The sequence below is a fragment of the Sarcophilus harrisii genome, chromosome 2, assembly GCF_902635505.1.
Source record: "Sarcophilus harrisii chromosome 2, mSarHar1.11, whole genome shotgun sequence".
Taxonomy (NCBI): Eukaryota; Metazoa; Chordata; class Mammalia; order Dasyuromorphia; family Dasyuridae; genus Sarcophilus; species Sarcophilus harrisii.
In genome coordinates, this window is record NC_045427.1 from 227201986 (window position 1) to 227214616 (window position 12631).

At 34.3% G+C, this 12631-nt stretch overlaps 1 protein-coding gene across 7 annotated transcripts in view; it reads right to left on the reverse strand.

The window, feature by feature from the left end:
• NFATC2 (nuclear factor of activated T cells 2) overlaps positions 1-12631 on the reverse strand; it is a 180519-nt gene that overhangs the window by 98941 nt on the left and 68947 nt on the right. For all 7 annotated transcript variants that reach the window (XM_031951640.1, XM_031951639.1, XM_031951638.1 and 4 more), the window contains exon 4: positions 688-890. In XM_031951640.1, the coding sequence (XP_031807500.1) occupies positions 688-890 (203 nt within the window). The remainder of the gene's footprint in view (positions 1-687; positions 891-12631) is intronic.

Here is a 12631-nt window from a genome sequence, read left to right on the forward strand (position 1 = left end):
GAACCCCTAACCAGCCTGCCTTATCAGTGAAACTGCACATATAAACAGCTATGCAGAATGTCATGCAAGCTATTGGAAAAGATACAAAGATTCTAGAATCATAGAGTTTGAGAATTGGAAAGGTTTTTCAGAGTTTGCCTATTTCATCCTGAAATTTAAAAAGACTCCTCTCCAGCACATCTTGAAAAGTGGTCCCACAGGCTCTATCTAAAAATCTCTAGTGCCAGTCAGCTCATCTCTAAGGCATTCAAGCTTTAAAAAAGTTCCAATATTTAGAAAGTTGTTTTTCACTGTATATTGACCCCCAAATCTGCCTCTTTACAATTTTTATTCATTGCTCTTCATCATGTCCTTTAGAGCCAAGAAGAACAAAGGATCAAACTGGAAAGGAACTCAGAAGTTCTGTTCTCCTCATTTTACATAATAGGAAAGTCAGGTTCAATAACATGCCCAAAGTCACACAATCATTTAAGTATAAGAGATGGAATTTAAATTCAGGTTCTCTGCCACTACAGCCAGTTATCTTCCCATTGGCCTCTTCAGTATAATCCCTCATCCTTGTGACAACCCTTCAAATTCCTGAAACCAGATACAGTTCCTGCCTTCAAGGAACTTACAGTCTAGTAGAGAAAGGGTCAAGCCTCTCTCTCACATCATTAGTGTCATTCATTGTTCCTGAGACCTTACGTTGCTTTCATGTTGTTTTTTGGTTCCAGTGGGATTTCCAGCACTTTGGTGTTGCCCACAATTTTCTCATAGCTAGTTGTGGTGACTGTTTTCCCCGTAATCCGGTGGACTTGATAGAAAGCATGTGGCTTAAGTATCCTTTCATCTGCTGTCCCAATGAAGATCTGAAGGCCCAGGGGTTTGTTCTCCATGTAACCATGAAGCTGTTGAAAAAAATCAAAACAAACATTATTGTACCATAAGGAAATAAGTAATCTTCCCCAAAAAACAATCAAATTAGAGAGTTAACGATAGGGGAGGTAGAGAAAAAGTTCTAAGGCCAAAGTCTTGAGACTTTCCTAGGAAACCAGTTCCATGAGTTTGGACAGATCATTTCTCCATAAGAGGAGGGGATAATATCCTAGATATCTTTTAGGTGTTATCCAGTTCTGAAATCTCTAATCCTATAACAACAAATGGTATTTTGTTGAGCCAATTTTCCATAAACAAACATAAGCTCATATAGTATATATACATATGTAAATAGTATTCATAAGAATTCATATTCAGCTCAGTTTCCTAATTATGAACAAACATGGATGTTTACATATCTCTAGTATAAACACACTGCAGAAGTATGTAAAATTTTCTTTCTGGGTTCATCTAAAGAAAAAAATCATGAAGAGAGAAGCTGGAAATGAATTAAAGTCAAGTGATAACTAAAATGATTTGCAAAATCTACCACTAATGGAACACCTACCACAAATGATTAAGTGCCTAATATACAATTAGATAGGCAGTGGAGAATAAAAACAAAAATCTAAGTCTACATGCATAGCACATCAACTGGAATATGCTATCTGTTAATATTATCAGTTAATCAGATGGGTAAAATTGGTAGTTTTGTAGTGTTTTTTAGGTTGGTGTCCAAGGAAAAGCAAATATCTTTTTCATCCTAGCTCTCAAAAGTTTTAGAAGAGGCTGACAGCAATAGAACAACAAATGCAGAAGGTAAATTCTGGTGGCATAATGTCATCTCTTTCTTCCATTATCAAAAGCTTTATCTCTTATCCACAATAGTATTATGTGCTTAAGGAAATTAAGGCACAGTGAGGATAGAATGAGACTTGGTGATCTCTGAATCATGCCCTTTAAGCTACTTCAGAGAGGACCAGATAGTTTTTATGTTTTTTGTGTCTTGATCAGTAAGGTTAGGAAGAGATGGTTCCGCCCAGGATAATGAAGGATTTGGAAACAAGTGAATTCCTCAAAGAAAACAATGAATGGAAAATTGTAAGAATGAGAATGATCTTTCTATAAATCTCTGTGTAAGAAAATTGCTCCTTCATGGAAGTGACATGAATGGCTTCCAAAATTTCAATTTAATTCAATTTTTAAAATTTTAGGTACACATTTTATACAAAATTCTGTGCTGGGTGCTTTATAATTCAAAATTTGCCAGGTATTGAGCTAAATGCTGGGGATAAAAGAAATTAAACTTGCTTTTAAGAGGATTACATTTTATTATGGATTATAGGACCAGAAATTTAAAGCAGGAAGGGACATCAATTTTAGTACCTCTCCCCCATTTTGTAGATGGCAAAACTGTGGCCCAAAGAAATTATCCTCCCCACCCTCTAACTTAGTGCTATGGATTTCATAAGCACTTGATAAATATTTGCTAAATTTAAACTTGTGTCTAGTAGTAGGTGTTGAAAATTCAAGGACAAAAATGAAACAGTAACTGTCCTCAAAATGCTTCTATTGTACAATTTGCCATGCAATAACAATTTCTTTTAGTACTTTAAGCAGCACGCAGAATGAGTAAAGCCATCTAACCTTGGTGAGAGCTTTTTGTCTAAAGAATGATTTGATTACCCAAAGATGAGATAAATCAAAAATGAAATCAGTACCACTTGAGTGAATGAGAAAGGAACAAGATTAAATGAGAAAGACGATCAACATAATTGTGAAGCAGTCCTATGTGTTTAGTAAAGCAGAAATACTCAATATAGGACATTGGAAGTGCTCAATAATCTTAGAATATTATAGCTAGAAGGGATAGGCACATAATTAATCAGTGACAAAAGTGAGACTAAAACTCTTCTTCCTTCTTCTTCTTCCTTCTTTTTTTCTTCTTTTGCTGAGGCAGTTGGGGTTAATTGCCCAGGGTCACACAGCTAGGAAGTGTTATGTGTCTAAGTGACTGAGGTCAAATTTGAACTCAGGTCCTTCTGACTTCAAGGCTGGTATTCTATCTACTATGCCACCTAGCCAATTCCAAAATCCCTCCAAAAGTCATTTAGAGTTTCACAACAGAAGCATTCAGGTGAAAAGCCATAGAAATTTAAAGTTCTCAGGATATAATGACAATAGACAAGGAGATTGAATAAGAAGTCCTTACTATTCAGCCTAAAGAAATTCTTTCCTCGATCTCTCCCCTCAACCTGCCCTCTCCACAAAGGTAGGAAAATTTGTTCAAAGCAATGATCAGTGAGCTCATTCATTTTAAAAGAGGCCAAGAGACTCTTTAGAACTTAAGGGTCTTAATAAAATTGGAACTTTGGCTTGTTTTCTGAAAGAGAACAAGAAGGATATATTAAATTAAATCAAAGACGGATATATTAAATTGTCAAAATTGATCCTGGAGTCTAACAAGTAGCCTGAATCTATTGTTCCACCATCATTAGGCTGCAAGTTCCTTAAAAGTTAGGCCTATGTCAGCTTTTTGTATACCCCTCACCCCGTATCTAGAACAATGCATTGTAAAAAACAAAACTAAAGTAAAAATAACAGGCATCAGAAAATGTCTGTTGTGACTGATATTTTCCTGTTCTGTCCTAAGGATACCTTGAGAAATACTTCCAGTGTAATATCTGTCATAAGATTTTAAGAAGCTAGGGTCATCTTCAAGCCTTAATGAAGCATTTTAGGAGGACATAAATGAAGATTCTACATGAAAAAAAAAATGTAAAGAAGACAAAAGTAAAGAACTCTAAAAAGTGTGAGGAAAGAAAAAGGCAAGTCTGTCTTACCAATTCCTGAAAAGGAGACCAGAGAGTTAAAAAAAAAAAATGAAGTTTCTAAAACCCATTTAAATTTCACAACAATTTCACTCAAAATTCATCCAACTGGAAACAAAAGAAGATACCTGGCAAGTAAAGAAGAGCTAAGCAAGTTGTGGTACACGAATATAATAGAAGAAATGACATATATGATGAAATCAGAGAAACGTGAGAAGACAAAAGACATGATGCAGAATGAAGTAAGTGGAACCATAAAAACAATACTTAAAATTTCTATAGTAATGGAAGTGAGAATAACTACAATAACAAAACAATACATTTTGAAAATTGTTATAATTATGTTATAAATCATAATTTCATAGAATTAAAAATTATAACCAAGATTGGCCCCAAAGACTAGATAAGATGAAGGCACTTCCCCATCCTTCTTTGAAGATATGGTTGACTACAGTTGTGAAATACTATAGAGAAAATTAGAATTCTTCTACATATTGGTTAGTTTTTCTGAAAATTTTCCTTTATGATTTATTCTTTGTTATGGTGAATGACAGTAGAAGGAATAATAGTAGAGGGTATAGCTTGGGAAGTGTAGGCTTTATAAAAATTAAAGATCAATGAAATTTTTTTTTAAACACAACCTTATTTGACCATTTGACCAAAACTCAAGTTCTATTCATCTTTCTAACAATGAAGTCCAATCAAAGACTTTCAAAGATTTGTAGAATCACAATATTTAGAAGGAATCTTGAAGAGCATCTGGGCCAACAACATTTCACCTAATATGTGAATTCTATTTATAATATCCCCCCCAAAAATGGTCACTTCTCTTCTACTTGAAGACATCCAATAATGGGGAAACTCACTACGTTCTGAGTTATCCATAATATTTTTAGACATCTCTAAGTTTTTAGGAAGTTTTTTTTCTTCTACTGAGTTGAAATCCATCTGTCTTTGATACAGGCAGAACTCATATAATGGAGAAACATGGATTGAAAGGGTAACAACCCACCAATGCAATTTACAAAGTTTCCACATAATAACAAAGTTTCACAACCCAGGGCAACCTAGGCAACAACTAGAACCATTAGTCTACATTTGAAAGATTTTACCTACAGAACAATATAGAACAATGTATCTTATATTTCAGAGGAAACTTTTCTGATAAACTCAGTTACAAATATTAGTAAAATTGGATGTAAAATATCAATTTCATAATATATAATATATATAATTCCAAAATATCAGTAAAATATCAATTCCATTGGACGGACTGAGACAATTCATATAAGTCAAAGTATAAAGAATGATCCTGTAGGTCATCACAAAGGATCATCAGAGTGAAAATTGGGAAAGCCTTTAGAGATTATCCAAACCAACCGCCTCATTTCACATATTGGGAAACCCAGAACCAAAGAGGTTAATTGAGTTGTTCAGAGATACATACAATAAATAAACATCAGAACCAGAATTTGAACTTAGGTCTTCTTATTCAAAAGTCATGAGAATTATTTGGCGGCGGGGGGAGGAATCTGGTCAAGAAAACAGAGATCGACCTCCTCCTAGGAATATTGTGTGATCTATATAAAGTTTGAAAACTATCCTCTTTTGTATTAAGGATGATCCATTTAAGGCTTCAGTGTAACACATATGATTTGGCTTACCAAAAAAATCAAATTCCTATATGCTATGGATAGCAGAATTTTCTAGCATTAAAAATGCAGACATTTATGAAAGTCATTACATCAAACAGAAGAGAGCACAGAGATGTTCAGGAAGAGGCACAGAGAAACAGGAGAGTTTTGGAACATCTGTGTTAAATGGATTATATGTTTAAAAAAACACAAAGTGTACATAAAAAACCCATGATTTCATATAAACTCTTTTTCTGTTCATATAAAATCTTTTCTCCCCATGAAAGGAATCGTGGTTTTTCAAGTTTTAATAAGGAAAAGTTTTAAAACATAATGAAATAAAAATGTGTTCTTTATTTTTCTTCTCTGTATGTTATAGCTTAGGATACTACTGTCCTCTCAACCCCAAGTCCCAACTCAGAGCCTAGTGATAAAAGTTCATACTTTGTGGTGTTTCCCAATTTATGAGAACAGTTCTCTGTACCTACTGATTATGTAAGTGATTGTTAACTTGCTATTAACTTCTCACAGCCTCAGTTTCCTCATTCTGTAAAATATGGATACTATTTTTACCTGTAGTACTTACCTCACAGGGATACAAGAAGATACAAGGGAAAAAAGTGGATATCAAATACTTTACAAAATTTAAAGCAATACATAAATGTTAGCTGATATTCTTTAAAACTCATTTCAGAAAATCAGAAATATGGGAGTGTTTATCTCTGGAAAAAAATGAAGTTCAAAAAGGCAATTTGCTGAAAAATATTTTACTAAAATCAAATTGTACTTCAGTGAACTTCCTGACCCTCCTCCTCCACATACACACAAAAAAAATGCTAGAAACTACTTTGCACAGCTCAGGATTTTAGGAAGTTGATTCATTTCCAACTGTAACACCGTACAGATGCAACAGGCCTAGAAATATTTCATCCCAAATTTAAAATTTCTATATAGACACTGAGAAAGGAGGCTTTTTTATTGTTCTTATTTCTTTGGCAAGCATATGTGGTTCCAAAAATTTGCATTTAACTTTTAATGTAAAAAATGACATAGAGTTCATTTTTAAAACACACATATATACACACAATGATTCTGCTATTTGTGTTCTAACAAAGACACAGAAGTCAGTTAAATAAGTATTAATTGGAGAGGCATCAAATTAGAAACTAAGACTTACAATAACCTAATTAGAATTTAACTCTTCTAAAAACAAATAATGATAATAAAATACCTTGGTGCTGGCTGGAGGCTGAAGAAAGCAGAGGCAGAAGCCAAAGACAAAGCTGCAAGAGCTCTTGGGAGAGATGGGCCTCTGGGCTAACTGGACTATATTGAAGGACACAATAAAAGATCTGAACTTTTATCAGCTGGCTGCGATTTTGGAGTAATTATTTATTTCAACTGAGACTAAGGCTGCCTCCGAAAAACCTTCACAAAAGATGATCTCTAAGATCCCTCCCAGATCTTAATCCTATGTTCTGTATATATCCTAAGGTTCCACATTCCATTGCAGGGTATCATTTTGATTGGAAACTGGAGTTAGCGATTATCTAATAAGGCACGTTTTAAAAAAAAAAAAAAACAAAAAAAACATTCTATTTTGCAAATAGAAAGATTTAAAAAGATTCTCTGAGAATATTAAGGGCTCTTTCAAAGGGGGAAAAATGTCAAACAAATGCATTTAAAACTTCTCCACCTATCCTCCTGCAGGAAAGACAAAAATGGAGAAGTCTCTATTACCACCCACTCTATCCTCAACATCAAACATCAAAGGTATGTTGCCATCAACAGATGACTAGGCAATCAACAATGGTATCATGCAATGTAGTTCAGGGCTTGATGTACGTACCAAAAGAATAAGCATTTCTCCTGAATAGTTCAAAGATGTCACGAGCATGATTTCCTGGTGAAATCTAAACCCTTCAGTTTAGAGCAGTTGCCACTATTCAGAGTCACAGTGTCCCTTCTCCATGACAAAGAGTTGTCCCCCCTGACACTTTGGCCCCCTTTCAATTTAGATAATTACACTCTGCCTCCCTGAATTCCCCTGCAGTTTCAATTGTATAAAGTATTCTCAGACTTCCTGTTCTAAATGGTTGTGTCTCAGTTGGCTGTGCCCTTTTTACTCAGATGCCCTGTTCCATGCAGAGATGACCACATTTCCAAGGTGCCCATAAAAAAGTGCCCAAATGCTTGCTTAAGCAACTCAGTATACCACAATTCTGCACTCATGTATATTTTTGTCATTATAGAGGAACATAAGCTTCATCAATAGTACAATTTTTAAAGGCACATTATGAATCACAAAATAGGAACAGAAGCTCAAACTTAAATAGCTCTCTCTCTCTCTCTCTCTCTCTCTCTCTCTCTCTCTCTTTCTCTCTCTCTCTGTTCCTCTCTCAATATTCTAAATTAAGAATCAAGTCATTCTATATTTCTCACATCACTGGAAATTAAAAACAGACATATCTACCGCATAGCTAGTGAGCAAGCTGAAAGGAGACTTTATGGCCTGAAACATGCTAAATTTGTTTTCAATTACCATGTCCACATTTGAAGCCCTAAGGAAGCCATAGAAAACAGCTCAGAGAGATCAGAGAGAAGAACATTAAGGTAATCGAATTCAGGGCCAAATTCAGCCTCCCTTCCCCCACACACACAATCTTTCCTTCATTCATCGGGGGTATCTTTGTAAATAGAAACTGATTAATTCACCACTCCCCCTTAGACAGGGACTTAATGCATTAGCTTTCCTCCACACCCATCATAAGGACAAACTGCCCCCATACCCAGCCAAAACCTCAAACTTTTGGTACACTATAAAACATTGATGTTCATATTCAACAAACAAGATTTTGGGGTCAAGGAATTAAAATGTCATATTTTAAATTAATTTAAAGCTATTAAGCTAAGCATTTCCTACAGACTACCTTTTGACAAAAGACCTTGTTAGAAAGAGAAAAGTATTCTTGGTATCTTCACTTTCGCCTATACCTGAATCACTTTTTAGATATTATTTTTAATTTTTCTGAGAGCTGCAGGAAACCAGATCCTGGTCTACAGTAGTAAGGGCTCCAGACTAAGAAGAGGGGGTGGAGGAAGAAAGAGAATGTGTTTTCATAATAATATATCTCCATTTAATTTATGGAATAAGAGAAAAAAGCAAAAATGCAGGTAAATGGGACAGTTAAAGCTCAAAATTAAACAGTAAAATTTTCTCCTAGAAAACTGACACTTTAGTGGAGACTCTACTAATTTACTAATAAAGGGAAGGACAATTCTTCAATTCAAAAAAAATCTAAATTTGCTACTAGAAAGATAATGGAGATGTGGCTATATAGCATAACTGACGGACCAAATCTTGCTTCAGATATTTACTAATTATGTAACCTTAGGTAAATTACTTAGCCTCTCCCAGGTTCAATTTCCTCAATAGTAAAATAGAAATCATAACAGCACATACCTAATAGTATTATTGTGTGGAACATAAAAGATAATATATAGGAAGTGTTTTACAAACATTTAATCACTATATAAATATTAGCCTTTTTTAGAAGGGAGTTCATTTGACTAATGACCTGGGGATTTTAGTAGATTTTGTGGCTCAGAAGCACAGTAGTAATTGTAAGTTGTTACTTACATTTTAAGTTATGTTACTAAAAATGAAGACAATTTGGAGGTGGGGGAATGAGATCTTGCTCTATACTGCTCTCTGGAATGCTGGATACACATTTTGGAAGGTCATTGACATGATATAATATGTCCAGAGAAAAGTGACAAGAATGGTGAGACCAGGCCATGTGAACATCAACTAAAGAAACTGGGTTGTTAAGCAAAGGAAAAGAAGGCAGGAAATTATAATTATCTTAACATATCTAAAAGACTGGCAAGTGAAAGAGGGATTACATTTGTTCTGCTTAACCTCAACAGGAATAACAAGGACTAATAAGTAGAAGTTACACAGAGGCAGCTTTCAGCTTGAAATAATGAGAAATTTCCATACAGTTCAAGCTGCCCCAAAAAGGACTTTCCTGTGACTAAAGTTGTTAAAGTGGAGACTTGACATACACTTGTGGGGAATACTATAGAAGAGATTCGTGGTCAGGCAAGAAAGGTCTTTCAATCATAAGATTCAGTGAGCCTATATACTACACTATCATTTTGTCCAATTATTTTATTTTATTATTTTGGGTTTTTTCCTTTATTTTATTTTTAATGTATGGGAAAAACAAGTATTTCTATGATACAGTATAATAAAAAATGATTGCACATAAAACTGTAAATTTATTATGTACAGCTTGCTATTCCATTTACATATACAATAAATTTATATATATAAATATATATCATTTATATATAATACATTTTTCTTTTTTTTCACAATCTGAATAAAATCAAACTAAAGTACTCTGAGAAAAGAGACTATTCATACCTGAAATGCTACAAATACTAAAACCAAAGCTTACATGTCTAAGTTGCTTTAAGGTTTACAAATCAGAAAAAAAAATAGATTGAAAAATAAAATGTTCAAATATTATTATCCCCTACTTTTTTTTTTAGCAGATAAGAAAATTGATGCCAAGACTGCTGTAGTGACTTGTCATGGCCACACAGCAAGCACTAGAGCTGTAATATGAAACCATGTTTCTTGATTCTAATTCAAGAGATTTCCCACAATGTCTGCTGGCAGCATGATGTTCACAGTGGAAAGAGGTTTGGATTTGGATATGTATTTGAATCTTGCTTCATCTTCTTACTACCTGTGTGACCTTGGGCAAGTGACCTTTAACTTTCTGAGCCTCAATTCCTTCAGTTATAAAATGAAGCGGTTGGCCTACATGATCTTTAAAGTACCTTCCAATTCTAAGTCTATGATCCTATGAATTAAAGGAAAGCTGCCAATTTGGAATTCATGAAATGTGGTTTAATTTCACAAAACCAGTAGTCTATATTTAACCTGCATGGAATTTTCAATTTATTCCTTAATAATTGAAGACTTTTATAGGCTCTTATCTCACTGTGAAAAATATGTTATAAAATATAAAATTATAAACTAGTAGAGATATAAAGGATAGGGAAATCAAGACATAAATGGCCAGTTCTTCCATCATGTTTCCTCTCCAATATTGTTCAAGGGACAGATATATAATCATAGCATCTTGGCCCTGAGAAGTGCTTAGACATCATCATCTAATCCAACCTTTTTATTTTTAGAGGAGCAAACTGATTCTCAGAAAGTATGTGTATGTGTGTATAATTCAGGAAGTTAATGACAAAGCCAGAGCAACAATTCATATCTAAGGACTCTTGGACAGTACTACTTTTGCTATGCCCAACTACTGGGAAAGAGTGACAAGACAGATTATTTGGTAGTTGCATATATAAAAGTAAAGGGATAAGTTCCAGGTTATATGAACAAGACAGAGAATTAGACATTTTCTCTGATCCCCACTACCTCTCAAACCTCTCCAAAATGGAAATTATGCTCCAAAAATAAAGCAACTTCAACTGCCTCCATTGACCTAGGACATTCAGAATTCAAAAGAAAGTTTTAAAATAATAATGGATGTTCATTGAGCTCATTCAACACCTCTTTCTCAACTCTTACCCTACCAGCAGCAAGGATCTAATAGATCCAAGGAGCTAATAGAGACTTAAAACAAAACCTACCCTCATGTCTCAATCCTGCTCCCTCTTCTAAATTAATGAGACATGGGTTCCAGGTGCAGAAATGTGCCCAGGTGGGAACAGACAACCAGTAATGTTACAGCCTTTCAGGAGTAAAAGCCTGCCAAGGACCACAACCTTGTAGTACCAGCACTGCAGAGCTCTAATCACTATTACTGGAGTAGACAGTTCCGTAGCAACAGTACCATAAAGTTCTAAACTTCTGGTACCAGAACAAATAACTCCATAGCACCAGTATTAGAGCTCTATGAACTGCTGGTATCCTAAGAAACAGACAGAGAGGGATAGGATGCCAGGACAATATAGGACTAGATATCATCTGCACATATATGAGTATGAGACAATGTACAACACTCCGCCAAGTCTGAAGGAAGACACAGCACTCAGAGGGGACCAGTTCTGATTACTTAAAAGTTGCCTGGGTTAGAAAACTACATTGATAAACTGTGAATTGCCCAGCATACTTTTTTGAGATACTTTGAGTTTGAGATACTTTAAGATCAAGCCCCAAAGGAAACCACCATCAGAGGAGAGAATCAGAAAGTGAATAAGAGAAAATCATGAAGCAGAAAGACTGAAATGACCAAAGTTCTCAGGAAGAAGAAAGCTCAAAATCATGAACGTCAGCAGATAAATCATCAGGAAAAACATTAACAACAAAAAGAAATATGGCTTTTAGATCTAGTAAACAAGTTCAAACATCTGTAAATAAGTACTATAGGACAAAAAATAATGATTCAACACTTAATGAGACAGAGGACCATTTGGAATGTGAGGAGAAAAATGGAACCACAACATGTTCTTCCTAAATGATCCAAAAGAGAAATGAGAATTATAAGAGCATATTTATTGTCTACGCAGTGAAAATAATGGACAGAACAGACAATCTAAAATCTTCAATGGGAAGTTTACCAAAGAAAACAAAGAGAGAACAATTGATTAGGAGTTCAAACATGCAGAAATAAAGAACAATATAGGAGAAGAGAAATTTTTTTTAAGTTTAAAATAAAATGTGCTATGTAAACAAAACATTCTGATTTAAAAACAGGGTACAAGACAATTTAAGAATCATAGGTCTGCCAAAAGAACATGACAAGCCAAGAATCTTAACACCATAAAGCAAGAAATAATAGAAGAGAACTTCCCAGAATTTCAGAAAATAAAGTTTGATTTTATTAATTCACAGATTGCCTTTATGAAAAAAAAACACTTGAAACTGCAAATTCCAAGACATATTGTGATTAAATTTAACAATTCAATTCAGAAACAAGTTCTATGAGTAATTAGAAGATCTTCAAATGCAAAAGAAAGGAAATTTCAATAATATAATAATATTCTCTCTCAGAATGCTCAGAAAATATAGGAAGTTATGAAATAATGTGTTTTGAAGAGCAATGGCACTTAAGATGCAGCCCAGGGTGACCTACTCTACAAATGTGATCTTAACCTACATGAAAAAAATAAGGCATTAAAAGGCATTTGAAAAAATTTTAGAAAGAAAATTAAAGGTGAAGAGATTATTTGCTTCTCTAATACCCAAAATAGAAAAAGGCAGGACTGAAGAATGCAGTAATCAAAGACAGCAACTGCAACAGAATGGCAACAGAGAGAATAGTAAAT